Here is a 17,023-nt window from a genome sequence, read left to right on the forward strand (position 1 = left end):
TTGGGGGGCATAGTGCACAATCGTTGGAACAACCAGCAACCGGATTTGTGCGCCGGTATACCGGTTCGGTCGTGTATTACAGTGATACAGTGAGATTTGCGCCTGGGAGAGCTGGATGCAACCAAACTTCTCTGTTTCACCGACACAAGCGGGAGTCATCAGTAGTTACTGGCCCTTACAAGTTTAGGCCCTGGAAAAGCAGGTTTCTTTACGTTCATTCATCGTGGTGCGAAAGAGCTACTGCCGGTGAAGTTGCGCCCTTCGGAAGCGCCGCTTTGTCTAAGACAGTGTCTAATGGCTGAGTGTGTTGTGTGGCTGTATGCACAAAAAAAAGGGGAAAATGAATTGCTCTTCCAATTTATAAGATAAAGGGATTAATTTGAACATGAAAAGTGAGGTCCGATTAAACACCGTCTTTTGGAAAGTATTGTTCTATGGACAGCATCATCCAGTTTGAAGTTGCTCCCGTTGCTCTATCACTTTCATCGCTACACCAGTCAGGTACAGGTACGGTGTTTTCTGGTCCGGTATTGGAGTTTTGTGTTTTGTTTTTGCCATCTTCTGCCACTTTCTCCCGGTCATTTCATTTTTGTCTATTACCAACCAATGTCTCCTAGACGTCTGTCTGCCTTCCCCTCCCTAAAGGGGAGTTTGCATTGTCCCCGTTTCGCGATTCGCGATCACTTACTGAATTTCTCAAACAAAAGCGACAACGACTCGTTGGCTTCGTTCGACCGCCATTCGGGCGGGCCTAGCAAAGGGCAAGAGGAGGATCATTACTTTCCATTTCGTTACCGCGTCACCATTAACACACACAAACGGTGCTACACGGGATGAAAAATGGCTTGTGTTTTTTTGGGGAAGGAAGCGAAAAGAGAAACACTCCCTGAGTTACAAAACGATTTTAAAAGTTGTTAGAGATCGCGCGCATAACTCCCGCCTGAAAGTGAGTGGAGGACATTTTTCAAACCCAAACTCGCGCCAGAGCGCTCGGTCAAGTTGGTCCCAATAATTCCCCCCAAAAAACGCAATCGATGATACGTTAAAGGGCAGCAAATTTGTTATGACACGCTTCGAAATGTCACCGAAGGTCAGTTCACGCCGACAAATAAACAACGCGTGTGCGCCCTTTTGCATCCTATCGCCCTGCTAATGTGTGTAGTAGATCAAGATCACGAATTAGCGCGCATTAGGGAGGCGCGCTACAAACGGCTTGAACGATCACGCAAAACCCTAGGTCACGGACCACGCACACGGTCCGCCAAAAGTAAGGTGCAAAATTGGACCCCCTTGGCGTGAAAGTGAAAAACGTTTTCGATGAAAGACGTGTGTGGCGGGAGAAAAAGGGATGAGGAGAATAAAATTTATGTGTTCTTTTAGAATGAAAACCTGCGGCGCCAGTGCGTGTGTGGTGAAGGGGAACCAATTTTCTAACCGGTCCAAACAAGCTGAATTATTAGAAAGAGGGAACCGGTGGAAAACGGTTGGGACACACTCAACGCTAAGATTGGTGTTTTCGTCCCAATCTGCTCGGACGTTGTTAAAAACCGTCGCCGCGCCGGCAGGAAGGTGCACACCATCTCTAGACGCTGGTCGTGTGCTCGCTTATAATTAGCCTTGAACATGACTGCAACATGACAGGGGCGGCGATAAGAAAGCCGGCGGGAGATTCATTAGCCGGACCAGGGCCAAATTCTTCCACTGGGGTGGGGGGGGCGCGGGTGGAATTTACATTTTGAACGCTTGCAATGTTGTTGCTGTCACGTTTCGGAAGAGCGGACAGAGGGGGGAGGGGGCCAGAAAGGAAAAGAACAGAAAAGTATTGTAATTCTTTTGTCCACCCCATATTCATACACAAAGTATGATAGTCAATTAATCAATCTATAAGTAAACGTTTTTAGTGTATACTATATCGGATGACACTCAAGGAGCGAAAAGCTATAAATACACGGTTTGTTCAGGACGGGAGTAAATAGGCTGCAAACAAATCGCTTGTAATGTATGTAAATTTATGCTTCACGGCATGAGAATTCAAACGCAGACAACTTCATAATGCGCGCTAATCCTCACCAGCGCGCCGGGCGCATTCTAAAGACCCGTTGAATTATGTGCTAAAACATCATGTTCTCTAGCGCGTTATCTTTATAACCCGAACCCGCGTCTTTTTTGTTCAAATGCTTCTCACCTCATCTTTGTCCCCGACCTCTTCTTTTCCGTTGAACGGCGCCTGTACCGAGTACCCAACTTGCTCTGAACATCCAGCCTCGCGTTCGTTGGCGAAGTTTAACGTTTAGCCATTGGCAAAAATATGACTGAGCAAAATTGCAGAAAATCACAACGACAGGACGCTAGACGTTCCCTTGCTCTAGCACTCGAAAAGGGGCCCGGTGAAATCCACCCCAAGCCGTCAGACCGCATTAGAGTCGCGTTTAGATCAAAGCCGCACAAAGCGGATATTGGGCGCATGTAAAGACAGTTTTTGCCTGCCAGGTCCGTGCGCGCGCGCACACACTAGACACATCAGTTTTAATGGGAAAATGGTGTTAATTTTGATGTGCTCCGGTTTTACGATCCTGGTGCCACTGGCGACTGAGTGTGCTATTTTTTGTGCGTGTGTGTGTCTATTTGTTTCAGCCAGCTAAACACACAGTTAGACGCCGGGGCCACTTTATGATCCGCCTTACTGGGCCGCACACACGAGCTTGAAGGGGGAATAAATTCTGCACGCTCCAGAAGTCACTCCATAAAATGAAAGATAAATTATCTCTTCCCCTCTAAACAACGGGGGCTTTCGTTCGCCTTTAGGTTTCAAATATTGCATTGTTAATAACTAAAGTCTAAACGCCTAAAGCCTTTGCTAACCTTAACTGTTGATTATTATACAGAGATTTGGGTTCCTGATTTTATAGACAGTTTTGGGTTAATAATAAGCAGCTCCTCAGCTGCAACAGCTCATCCCAACATTCTTATCAACCACAACGATCAATTACTTGCTAACGGCAATACATGCACACCTGTTCGGGGGCCTCGAACTTCGGATCATCATCATCGCCAATCTAATCAATGCGCAGCGTGTCGTCTACCATTCTTCACGCAAGGGCACTAGTTTTTTTGGGAAACATTTATGCATTTGCTCGTTGGTCTTTTCCCAGTCTTGCGCTCTCACGATCGTCAACGATTCATCGATCATGCCTCGCTGCTAGATTACACTTGCCTTCCGCGTAGCACCATTCCTCGTGCTCGATCACGTGCTCCATGTGTCCAGTGTATGTGTATGTGTGTGTGTGCGTGTTGGGTATGCTCACCGCATAGAACATAAATCAGCACGAATCCAATCAGTGCCGCGCGACGAACCAAACCAAACAGTAACAAAAATGAGACATGGAATTCAATCAATCCTCCCGCGAGCTCATCGACCGGGAAAGCCGAATGATTTATGTAAATTGTCTGCGCGCGCATGTGTGTCTGTATGTGTGTGTGTGCATGTATTGATTGTCTCCGGGTGCTGACAGGCTGCCGGTATGTGCCTTTAGATTGTATCAGCTGACCTTACCGGGTACGACCGTGGCAGAGAGGTTTGCTTAATCTAACTGCCCCGAAACGAACATTCAAGCGCCACACTGGTACCACGATCGCGCTTCCAACACAACAGCGCCTCATTGTTGGCAAATTTTGAAAGCGACACGCGAATTTATGTTGTCACTGATAAATTAATTTGACAGCTGCATTTATTTCAAACAAAACGCCGCGTATCTTACGCGCTCTTCTTCTGCAGCAGCGCACCGCTCGTTACACGTCCACGCAACGGGCGGATGAGCGGATGTGAACGCACGGAACACCGGGAACGGGCGAGCCGCACGTGTAGGTGTTACATAAATTTATGAACTTAAATATTTAAACTTCCCTCCTCCCTGGTCTTTGCTTTTCGCCATTCTTTGTTCACTTGTCATTTGCGCACAGTGCAGCTTCTTGCGATCCCATCTTGCCATCCGTTTTCGCCCCGTAGAATGTTTTAGTTTTGCAACATTTCCTGCTCCCCCTCGTGCGCTTGTTGATCTTCTGCCTAGCTGCTTCTTAATCGCACTTTTTATCTCTACACACAAACACAAAATCGATGATCATCTTAAAGCGCGGACCTTTCGAGAGGCTGTGCGCTGCCATTAGTTTGTTTGCTCAGCTCGATCGTCGCCGTCGTCGTCGTCCTCGTTGGCTTCATCCCGCGTGTGTTGAAGTTTACCATTTCACGTTTGCACAAACGGGCCTGATCCAGATCTGCTGTCCGAGATCAAGATCATGCAGCTCTCGCACAAGATATCTATACATCGAAGATATCACCCGGTGTGGATGTTTCAACACATGCCCCCCCCCTCCGTCCGCAGACACAGACACATCTGTGCGTGAACTCTAATATTTGATCGCCTATCGCCACGGCAAGATCTCGCAGACGGAGTGCAAATGTTCCGCGTAGAACATCGAAATTTGTTTTGCATTGGAAAGAAATTTGATACCTTTCCCGCTGGTTGTGTTGACTGTTTTTTGTTGCTTTGGGGGTTGGAGATTGGAGTGCAAGGTAACACAAAAAAATTAAAATCACAAGAAGCAGCAAGACAACATTTCCGGTTATAGTCCGGACCGCGTCGTGACTGACCGCGCCTGAAGCACAGGCAAATGTTAGTGCATATTAAGCGAACGGGTTTTGTGTGCTGCTGCGGCCAACGACTGTGGCTCGGGAACGGTGAGAGTTTTATGGTACCCCGTACCGGGATCCAATTTGTGCAACGTTCGGAAGATCGAGAGCAGCACCCGATTAGCATGCGAGTTTTTATAGCAAATTTATGCTTATGACCGTAATCAAATGATAATTTTTCGGAACCTAATTTTCGATCCTATTGGTCAATGTGTCAGACAAAGTTATCGGTGAGTAGTTTATTGTTTCATCAGCGGGCGAACTACAGTTCTGGAGAAGAAGTTTAAGAACTCCAGAGACCCGTAAGATCTATCCATACTATTGAAACATCGAAGAACCCATCCCGTAATTACATCTGTATCCACTTCGCATCAGAAAACGTTCAACCTCAAACCAAAAACCGTTTGGCTGCAATGTGTGGAAATGTTTGCCACATGTTTGCCCTCAAACGTTTTGTAACGATAATCCAACAAATCTAACAACTTCTTATGCCACTTCACCGCCACTAATCGGACCCGAACAACCTTACCAGAATAGAATAAATAATTGGTATCCAGCCCCTCCGAAACTGCTACCAAACTGCAGCGACGCAAGCCACCCGAACCCATTATCCACCATCTGTCCGCGAGGGGGAGGACTCCAAGAATTTTCTCCCTCACCCGCCCCCTGGGTAGGCGGCAAACCGGGATTCAGCCCTACCGAAGGGAACAGATTTATTGATATCTTAATGCTGCCGGTCCAAACAATTCCCAACCCAACGTCGTGTATCCACGTTCTCCTCCCACTGACAGCATAATTCATAGGAGGGCAGAGTCGTAACAGGCCGGCCCCTCGCCTTCAGGGGGTAGATTAATTGATGCGTTCGATGCGTACGAAAGGGTGGCCGGGGAGAATACAGGAGATGAGCCCCCTTTGCTTCGAGGCAGAAAACCTGAAAACTGAAATCAAATGATACTCTAATAGGTTTTTATTCGTTCCTATCGACAACTTTTCGTTCGGGGGATGCCCTTGTAGGAGATGTAGGGACAGGAATCCACACCGCATTCTATGCCTATGATTTAGAGGTCATCGATGATGATAGAATGTTTATCCGTCCGACGATCGGTACTCAAACGAAAGCTGGGGGACTTGAGTAGAGGACACGGAAGAGAGCTTTGCTGCAGATGCACATGTCTTCCAGACAAGATCTTGCCACGATCATGTGTTGACGACCGACAGACGGTGGATGGTTCTGTACGAACGCAATGGAAATGGACACCAATGGAAAAGACAAACCCATTCAGCGACAAGAACCCATCGGCCCCACGTTCTTACGTTTTAGTAGCATCGTCTTGCTATCAACAACTGTGCGTCTGCTGCGTTTAATGCTGCCGCGTGTCTTTGGAGAACTTCCACCAGCGACCTCGTCACTCTCTGCTAGCAAATATGATATATGATCGTGTTTTGAAGAACTCGAGCTCAGCTCGCATTTGATCGATCGATACCGTACGCCCGTTTTATGCCGGTGTTCACTCTGTCAGCCGCTCGCTGTGTGGTCCAACAGTACGCCTTCTTCCACGTACTACTTCAAGATATTCTCCATCGTCAGCGGCTAGCGGCTGGCCTCACCGTACGTTCGTGGAGCGAAGGGCCAGTCCCAACCAGTACAGTGAGGTGATATTTATAGACAAGCATTGTAGTCCGAACACCACCGTCTATCAAGGCCAGCGTTCGCGTGTGTGTGTGTGTTTAGGGCCAGGGAAATGTAAACCATTCCCCCTAGCACCACCATCAAGATCGCGTGCTCGTGCTGGAAGAGTACGGAATCCATCAGCAGCGACAATCTGATGGTTCGGGGGTGGTCCGTAATCGATTTCACAGCCACTTTCTTCGAAAGTTCCGCACGCCGCCGCCGCCACCACCGCAGGTTTTCCTTCACTTGTTTTGCCTTCACCCCCGATCAGACCACAATGATGCCTGGCCAGAGGGCGCCAAGGTTCGTAAGCAATTCAACAAGCGTGTCGCAGAAAGTGTCAAAGAAAACCCGCATTAGCTGCGCTCGGTTTCAGGCGCACGCGGGGAATTGTGCACCAAAGTGGAGTGGATCGAAAGTGCAACCACCGTACCAAATGCTGTTTCTTTTTTTTTGCCTTTTTTGCCAACCCAATGCTCGCCCCAATAGAGATCAATCATGCGTGGTAGGCTTTCGTTACGCACGTAGCATTTCCTTCCCCATGGGCCCAGTAGTCCCAGGAAGTGATCATCGGACTGATCGGAGTGAACACAATGTTTCTCGGCTGGCGGTGAATTTGAGCCGCCCGCTGTTTGCTAAACCGATGACACGATGCCGCCGAGCCGTGCCTTAATGCGTAAAACATACGCCGCAGAGCAGAAAGCAAACCATAAATTGTGTCTTTCCAGCGGGCACTGGACAAGAATGGCCATAATCCGCATTCATTAAACGACATTCGCGGACCATGCGCTTCCGGCCATTAAAATGTGAAATGTCGCTTACGAGTACGAGCTTGAGGTTATTGGCGTCTGCAAACTTAATGAGAATGTTGGTGGTTTTATAAATTGAATTTACATGGAGTACCAGGAGTACTTGAGTACATTTCTTCAGACTTTTTTGTTGCGTATTCATCCAATGGGTGGTCCAATGGTGCTTTATCGGGTAACTTCAATCGTCCCTCACTGTTTACGCATTCTTCGCATTGTTTACCTCCACGGCAGCTTTTGTACCCTTTTCCCTTATCGATTGCGTTGGATCACACACAACAAATTCCGGCACGTCGTCAGACCCACCGTGTGCGCGGGCGCGTGAAAATCGAATTAGTATGCGACCACTTTTCCTCGCGCGAGAGACCTACACACCGTCACGTGAAAAATCACCCCCATCGCCACCGAGCACAACGAGCAGTATGCAAAATTACGTGAGGAATAGTGCTGCAGGAGAGTCAAAATCTGATCCACACAGCCGCCAGCCGCCGGTCCTGAGCGGATCGTGACTGGCAGCAGACACCGCGCAACAAGCCAAACCGACCAACCAACCGACCGATCGGCTGGAATGTGGGTTTTTCGCCTCCGTACTGCACGATGTGCCAGACTTTTGCATTTGTGCTCGGGGAGGGGGGGGGGGGGGGGGGTAGCAGATAGTGGTAGACTATAATGAACTTTCCGGAATAGAGGCGTTTGCCAAACGGAGCGACGTTCGTGCGGATCCCACCGATTTGCGATTATTGTACATAGAAACCGATCGCACGGCAATGGAGGCAAGGGTTGGCAAAGTGTTCCGGTAAGGGTTGGGTGCGGAAGGGGTGTCCCCATGGGTGTGCAATACCTGTAACCGCTGCTAATATATTGCACCTTTTTTTAGGGTGTAGCGCTGGTGTGCGCGTGTGTTTCTCTCGCGCATGTTTTCCGCTTAGAGACTTGGGGGCAGGGAAGAAACAAGGGCTTATTGTTATTGTGACTGACAGGCAGGAGAGAGAGAGTGGTGTTGGGAAGGAGGGGGAAGGAACATGATGTGACGCACGTCTCGCAAAATTCAAATCACTCTCGTTTAAGGGTAGGAAGCGGTGTGCGAATGCAAAAGTTGGAGCTTGCATAGATGCTAGACAAGCGCCCGGACTAGATGCGCCATCTCGCGTTATGCGCGTCAAGCTATAGGGTTGGACGGGGGGGGGGGGGGGCAACGTGTGTTGTGACTTGTGGATGGTTTGTTAATCAAATCGACCTGAAAATCGTTCCCAACACGGTATCTCTCCCGACAGGCGGCGGGCAGTTTCTTGAAGGGAGGGCTTCTCACGTCAATCTAGATGACATGATCGCGATCTTTTACTATTGCTGCGCCGTGTTTATGAGATGGCTCTTTGGGCCATTGGTGTGCTTTGACGCATAACATGCACACCTTTCATCGCTTAAACGGTAATAAAAAGAACACTTCAGCGTCTCCTGCCTGCTTGGACAACGGTGCTGCAGTTGCTGCAGCAGTTTTGTGGCAGCGAGCGTAACGAAAGAACACAGCATTTAATTTAATTTCCCTGCCGTTATTTCCGGCCCAAAACAATATCATCCTATTTCGTGAATGCGCATAGGAAGTAGGTTACGAAACGGGTTTCGTCCATCTTTTTTTTACGACCCCACCCCCCAGCAGGGGGTAGTAGTTCACAAACGGCATCGATCGCGCAAAAGCAATCGGAGCGCACAGCGCAACCCAACCAAAGTGTTGTTTGTTCACCTCTTTAAACCATAATTTAACGTGCAATTGGCCATTTTTCCCCCTGTATTTTTGTTCGTGCTGTAAAAGTATTCTGCCCAGTGCGCATTTGGATTGATATTTTCCCGCAGGAGGGGCAAAAAAAAACGAGCGCACAATGGAAAGACAAATTGGCAGCAGTACCACACTGGCGCACGAAAAAGGGCATGGAGGTGGTGGAACGAATTCGGAATGAAAACGTCATAAAATAACAGTTTCCACTTTGGCGAGGTGTATTTATTTTTATTTATTATCCCATATCATTACCCGGCTTGTTGCCGACCTGCAGAGCATCGGGTGGAGGAGAACACCACGAGGCTGGAAATTCATTGACGATAAATTAGGGTTTATCATCTCTCGCCGGTGCGTTTGGTGAATGGGGCAAACGGGAATACGAACGGGGGGGGGGGGACAACATGGACCAACATTACGATAAATCATTTTCAAGCATTCCTTCCGAGTTTTCGGAATCCGAGAAAAGTGGAAAGAACCACCTATCGCAAAAACCGATATGTCAGCAAGTATTTACCATCGTTCAGAGAATAAAAAATACACACCGAACGATACAGATAAAGCAATTGAAACGAGACAAACCACTCAACGGCCACCGGAGCCTTGGTAAAGAACGGAACGAAGCAAATGGTTATGCTTCTCCTCACGAGCATGTCGTCCGAACCTACCGCAACACTGCCACGAGAGAAACGATGTACCTTTATGGACCTTCGATTTGCGGGTCCGTTAAGATTTATTGATAAACCTGACGGTCGGTGAATGCGAGGACAGTTTCCCATCTGCGGGTGGTTTTAAAGCGGGGGCTTTCGTTTTAATATTCCACGCTGTAAATAAGGGGGTTTGTGTCAATAATTCGCACGATCGTATAATTAAATGCAGCACACATACCATGCGGCCATTTCAATTTCTGGACAAATTTATTCGTTGAGCATTCGTTTTAAAAATTCATAAACTTTTTCTTCCCCCCTTTTTTGCCCAAATCCATGAGGTCGGAATGGGTGAAGCAATCGTTAAATAAACAATCTACGCGAAAGGTTAAGTACCGCCCAAATGGGGAAATAAATCACTTTAAACGAATACATTACATAATGTAGGTATTACCATTTTTTGTATAATTACTTGTTCTCCCCTTGCTTTCCCAACACAATCGCATAGAGCGTCAGAGTAATTAAAATACATTGTTGCTTTGTTTATCACACAAAAAACACTCTGTTGCAGGAACACCGGCAGTAGTAGTAGTACACCAGCAGCAGCAGCAGCACGTGCATCGTCGTGTCGTGGTAAGAAAATAATTAAAGATAGTTTACGGAAGGCCATCCCCGCCGTTCCATCGTAAAAAAAGAGACTGTAAACAGTCAGCTGGGGTCGGGCCCCAAAACCAGTACCGACCGAGCTGAAGTCTTCTGTCAATCAGGGGCCTTCCTTCACGGGGGTTTTCCTCCTACAAGTCTGATAAACATCCGAAATGCATCACACCGCATGTTGTTGTTGTTGGTTAAGCACCCGAATAAACTTCATTATGCAGTGCCGTATTTGTTGGCGCAACTAAATAAATCTCCTCGAGCGATCACCGCCAACGAGGGCAACTTTGTGGGGCTTTAATTTAAACCCCCCGTTACTGTTGGTGCTCCTGTGTGTGGCGTTGGACCGTTCTAACCTCTAGTAACGGAATCGTTCTGATTGGTGTCTGATTTTCTGGTTCCATAATTCACCACGGGTACGTGTCGTGTGCAGACTTGGCTCTGGCGAGGTGGCAGATAAATCACGCCACAAGGGGGAAGCTGTGCTGGAGCTGGAAAGAAAAACACGTCTCTCTAATTGGTGTCCCACGATGTGTCGAATTTCACTCGACGTTTTGGGGCGGGCTTCTCCGCTCCCGCCCTGTGATTGGTAATGACGGTAAGGTAAGAGACCGGAATGATGGAAAACACCTGTACCTCGTGTTCGTATGCGGATTGGTAATTTGGTATGTTAAATCGAACATTAATTTAAACGATCGTTACCACCGCGTATGCTTCGTACGAAAATGCTTCAGCAAACGCTCACCATTTCCCTCATTAGCTTAGCCTTCTGAGGGGGTATAATAAAGGAAAGCGCATTTTAAGCGCAGCAATACTACAAAAAGTTTCTGCTTCTCTCTATCTCTCTCTCCTCTAATTGATTACTGGAATACGCAACTTGTAGGCGCAGTGACTAGCAGCGTGCGGAATTCATCTTCCGTCCTGTCCTGTTTTGTGTGGCTTTTATTTATGATGATTGGCTAAAATTGTTTTGACGTGTTTCGTCTAGCCACAATTATTTCCGTCCGCGGTTAACGCGGCGTTAATCACGCTCAATTTAGATTGTGCAGAGGCGCTCCTCTATTTCCCGTGAGATCCTCACAGTCACCGTGAGGCTTTTAGATGTGATAATCTACAGAATGCTTCATCTAGTGTACAAAATTGTTGAATTATCATTCTGTTGGTGACTCCTTCCAGAGTGGGAAAATTGTGTTGAATATGAATTTTCTACAACTACAACTCTTTTGGTCTAATGAAAATGGCAAACGATTTTGCTCCGTGAGAAGAATAAACGTTCCCAACAATCTTCTGTTCTTTATTAATGTACCGGAACTGAGACGATTCGCAAACAGACCACAAACGATTCCGAAAGAACCGCATCCACCATCGAACATTGCTGCATAAACAGGTTTCAAAGTGTTATTGTCTGTCCTTAAATGTAATTGGAACTTATGCAAAGATCGTATAAAATTACTACCATGAAGAAAAGGTTACCTTTTCCCATTGCAGATCGACTTGTGCAGAAGGTGAGTGAAAAATATGTTCACACCAAATTGGTCCTCTCACCCAGAATGGCTCAGCCTCGGTAGACGAACTCAATCATTCTTGTCCCCCGGGTGGGGTCACTCTTTCCACCCATTCCCTTTTTGCCGATGGATAGCCGGCGGATTGTTTCGCCAAACATGGCAGTAAAGCCCCACAGCCCATCAATCCGTCATATCCGTTCATGGACGATCAGACACTTTATCTGCGCCCAATGTAAGCGCAGGATTTTAGCCACCAACACCAAGCACAACACCCGCAAGAGAGTGTGTGGAGCAGCAGTTGATTGTTCGTGCTGTTGCAACATCTTCATAAAAACCAAACCTCAGCTGCACCTCACTATAAGCAAACCAGCCAGGGAACAACGTGATCATCGTCGTGCCATAAGACGATGATAATCGGATTGGATCGTAAAAGCAAAACCTCGAAGGATGACCCGCCGGGGTAGGAGTAGACGCGTTACGGTTAAGGTCAATCAGTTGCCATAAAGTATGGAAATATCAAGTATCTCTTCTTTCGCTCCGAAAGTTCGCAGGTTAACAAATACTTCTCGAGTGACAAGGGATGAGTTATTCTTAAAAACTGAGAAACAGCCATAAACTACCTTGCTTCAGAACCTATGTTGAACTGCCACGTGTCTCCAAATCCCAAACTCCTAATGATCTCCAATCTCAACTCCCGTTTATTACCAATCTTGTAAAGCGGTAGATTATCACCAGAGCACAACAGGCTTACATGGGGGATTAGTTCGGGGGATTTTCATAAACACACACACTCGCACCAGTTTACCGCTTAACACGAATGTTTAACGCACCGCCGCGTAGAACATGCATAACCTCACACAAATTCCAGCTGGATCTTGTTGTGACGGCTGGCTGACAGATGGACACATTTGCCTCCCTTCGGAAGACGAATGACGTACACCAAACGCCACCGGTTCCACCAAACGCATGTGTGTGTGTCTGTGTAGTGCAGTGTGTGGGAAATTGGGCAAGAATAACAACAATAAAATAAAACCAACCGGAAGACACAACACTAGACACTCCGTAAACAAATGGCAAATGGTTCGTGGGGAGTGGGAAAAAACAGTGACACACTGTCTCGCCAGTCCAGTGCCTCCGTCTCGGACGGTGAAAATGTTCGTTTTACACACGACGTAACACTCGCATGTGGACAACATCCGTGGAGAGTTGGGGACACTTTTGGAAATCGTCGGTTGCCAATGTGGGCCCCGATGATGGGACAGGTTAAATGTGGCGTATCATGTTTTCCCGGAGAGAAGTAGACACGCAGCTCGGGCTAGGAAGCTTTACTGCTGCTTCCTTCCACGCCCGGGAGCGTGACTTATGGCCGCACTTCCTCCTGCCGGGGAGTGTGCAAGGTTCATTACATTTCCCTCTTGTTGAAAACGGTAATTAAGGCGCTCGAGCGAAAGTTTGGTTGAGTAATGTGTGGTTGATTTCGGTTGATTTTTTTTTTTGGGGTGTGGAAATGATCATCCTCATCCAGCAACGTTCGCCCTTTAATGACTCATGCGGAAGGTTTGTTCCATGAATGTGAGATACCGAGCGCAGTTCTCATAACCTTTACACAAAGCAGTATTGCGATCGTCAGAATTGCATTCAAGTTCAATGAACTTTCACCCTCGCGATCTATCGAGCACTGGCGTATCGAACGAAATGCAGCTTTCCCACTCCCCGTTCAATGGATGACTTTATTCAAATCAAACGATCCATTACGATCGGCTGCCAGGCCATACTACCCATCTGCATCCATCGGAGGTCCGCTATGCTTCAGTAATGCTGCGAAAAGAACCTTCCTTTCCACAGCACCACACCAGCAAAGTGTAATTAAAAGGTTCATCTGTGAAGCATCTGCTCGCATTTGCTCGTGCCTGGTCTCCGTTCCCGATGACCCACAGCTGCAGTGCAAGAATTCGCAATTTGCAACTGCATCACGAACTGTGCAAATCAGTTCCCGGCCTGCCTCAGCCGGGGCAGGACAGCGGACACGGGGAGAAGCGAACGTGTGACAATTAATTTCTTCTTGTCACGAAACATTTAAAAAGAAATGAAACGCCAACGAGTGCGAGATAATCTTGCGAAAACAATCGTGTTCAACACGAAACGATCCCGGAATGGGAAGTTGCGGACGACGGCCGGTTGCGCTCGTTGAAGCGTGAGAATGTGCAGACACAGAGAGGATGGTAGTGGTGGTGGATCTGGAATTGGATGCTGCCTCGCGAGCTCGTGGGCACAAATGGACATGATTAGGGGTGCATAAATTAATCGACTCATTTGATGCCATATTGCTGATGAGTGCGCTCACGCTCTCAAGCGTAAAAGTGGTACTCTGCTGGTGTGTCCCACAGTATTCAAAGGCTTCTTTCATTCATTGCAACCGTGAGCCGGGGGGGGGCACGATAAATGTAAAATGTGTGTTTAAAGATCACAGCACCAGGCAGTTTGGAGCTTAACACCGGAGTAAACGCAGCGTACTACGTATTTGCATTAGAACAACATTTGCGTACGCTTAAGATGTATGCACTCGGCCGTACCGAGTGGAAAAGATTGGATAGAGAAAGGATTAAAGTACATTTATCTCTTAGCCATAGCTCCCGTGGTGTTGAAAGCCCACAGACCGAGAGCGCAATCGTAAACTCCACCACCGGGGTACCGTTGCGTGATGGGCATTCTTATCTTGGCACCTTGGTTGCATTTCCTCACCAGCGCGGCACCAGCACTACAGCAGTGTAAACAAGCGATCCGAAATGAGTACACAGCTAAGTAACAACAACAACCCCGAAAACATGTGTACACAACAACTTACCTCTAATGCTGGAACCCATAGGATGATCACAAGAACTGGCAGACAGACGGCAGCTACGGTGGTGTGGCGCACATAACTCATCTTACCGCCAGCTGCTTCTTCTTACGTACCAAACACACGTGTACCCGCACACACACGCACACACACCTTCAATCGGGACAGCTTCCGATGTTACGGTTGCATAAATCTTCACCACCAACACCGCTCTCGCCGTTCCTCACTGTGGCGCACTGTTGACGGGCAGGACACCACACAACTGCCGGGCGCAGTTACACATTGGAGACACGCCTGTCAACTGGGTCAACTGTGATCCAAACTGGTAGGCATCTACACGGAACGGCCAGTGGACACTGAGTGCAAATGGAACGTACACACGTGGGCCCAGGAAGATGTTCCCGTCTGCTCTGTGGAAGGAGTAGGAGAGTGAAGATAATTTCATTAATCGATATTGTCCATATGGGAAGTGAGGAATGATAAAACAGTCAGAATCAGAATTCCCAAAACAACAGTTAAGTTAATTCGATGAATTCAATCCCCTTTTAATCCAAGGGCGCCAGTCATCCTTATCAGTCGCGTGCTGCTTAGTCGATACATTGTAATGCTAGCAAACCTTTAACTGTAAATCGTTACCGGGTATGAATTACTCATGCGTAGTGCATCATGTTATGGACATGTGTGTGTACAGTTACTCTTCCCGATAAGCTCGATAATGTTAAGCATACCAGATAGCATATCAAAGCATGCGGAAATGTAACATTTTACGCTGGCTCTCGGAGCATATCTGTAGCGATATCCGCATTGCAAGAGCGTATAGGTAACGTACTGTGCTTCCTCGCCATTGAGCTTGTTGATAATTTCTCACTCTCCTTATACAGAGCCAGGGTGAGCTGGAATGGAAATGGACAGTCCGAAGGTCAACGCACCGTCCGCGACCATTTCACCAGCACTAACCACCAGGAAAGGATGCAGTCCCTCTCTGTGTGAGTGGCTCAGAAATAAAGAGCCACTAAACGTACATGATGCAACATAATTAACCGCCCGCTGTGCGACATGCTGTGCAAAATGATTCTTTTTTTATGTTTGCACCCACAGAACATTGCGCCGACTTTTCTCTTTATTTATTTACACCCGTTACCCGTTGGTTAGTGCTGTTTTCCGCGGCACCTAAAAATATGCAAACACGATCACGTACTTTGAAGATCGTGGCTCATTCGCGAGCGCGCATGAATGAAATGTGGTACGAAAGCGTGGTGCGGAAATCGCATCGAGAAAACCCACCCGCACAAAGAAAGGGGCTGGAGTTTCATTGAGTTTCGCCTGTGAGGGTGCTATTTTTAGCCAAACGACTCTTGCGGTCGTAGGGAAAAAACCGCGACACCAGGCACCCGAACACACTCACACGCGCTTTGCACCAATTATAAATCCTTTGTCACTGGAAGAACCTTTCCGCGGAGGGTAAATGAAATTAAAATGATAAATCGTTAAGTGAAACGAAAGACGACACAAACCTACCGCCCTAAACTGTATTTAGCACATTATGGGAATGGATCTCTCGCTTTGTTCGCGGGTTGTATGCTGACTGGGTGCGACGGAGCGTCTTCTGTCCAGATGGCGCCCCGAATTCGTTGTCACTGTGTGCAGCTTAAAACATGGTTATGCCCTTCATAAAGATCGTTCGACGCAATTCTCATCGTCTCGCGGCTTGGAGCGCATGATTCCGATGGGTTGCTTTTATTTATTTAAAACCATTTCCGTTTTATAATGTGTCAGAAAGAATGTACCGAACCAACTAAGATGCAATTCACATCAATTGCACTATGGCAACATTTTAACTTACTTTACTTTCATTCAATGCTCCAGAATGCCAAAATGCAAGAACCACAAGGCCCACACAAGACACGCGGCTTCCATTAAACCAGTGCGTCCCACCATCCTCTAACGGTAGTTTCGATACGCTATCGAAATGATCTGACCGCTTCCACTAATTATCGTTCCACTTCCAGCAGCCACCGGCTTTACTAATTCATTTTAATGCGATACTTTTGCTCCCCATCTTCGCCCGTAAGGGCAGATCATTACAATAAATTGTATTTATTTTACTCTCTCTCTCTCTCTCCCCTGCCCGGGTCCCGTGTGTTGGCTTGGGAATGGACCATACCAGTCGGCTATATGTGTGTCTGACAATCTACACACTCCAATGACGCACTCATTGTGACGCTGGCGAGGTAAAGTGCACCCCCGTGTGTGTTGGAGTGTGTGGAAGCAAATTGCTAAATTATGCATCTTTGCCAGTGCCAGCACAGCTGACAGATGCGATGCTCCCCTTTTAATGCACTCTCTAGCTTGGCTCTAGCTGACCGTTATATCTTAATCTGCACCACACAGACCCGTGCTCTTCGCTCGCACGGTTTGGTGTAGCTGGACAGAGATCACGTC

General features: G+C 47.6%; 1 protein-coding gene across 2 annotated transcripts in view; it reads right to left on the bottom strand.

Annotated features, from left to right (window-relative positions):
• LOC120950285 (uncharacterized) overlaps positions 1 to 17,023 on the bottom strand; it is a 35,986-nt gene that overhangs the window by 9,414 nt on the left and 9,549 nt on the right. Inside the window, exon 2 of one of the 2 annotated variants that reach the window (XM_049605591.1) lies at positions 14,588 to 14,986. In XM_049605591.1, the coding sequence (XP_049461548.1) occupies positions 14,588 to 14,668 (81 nt within the window). In that variant the 5' untranslated portion in view covers positions 14,669 to 14,986. Of the gene's footprint in view, positions 1 to 14,587; positions 14,992 to 17,023 lie in introns of both variants that reach the window. The other variant, XM_040368197.2, reaches the window with a different exon arrangement.

Source organism: Anopheles coluzzii, chromosome 2 (genome assembly GCF_943734685.1).
Source record: "Anopheles coluzzii chromosome 2, AcolN3, whole genome shotgun sequence".
Taxonomy (NCBI): Eukaryota; Metazoa; Arthropoda; class Insecta; order Diptera; family Culicidae; genus Anopheles; species Anopheles coluzzii.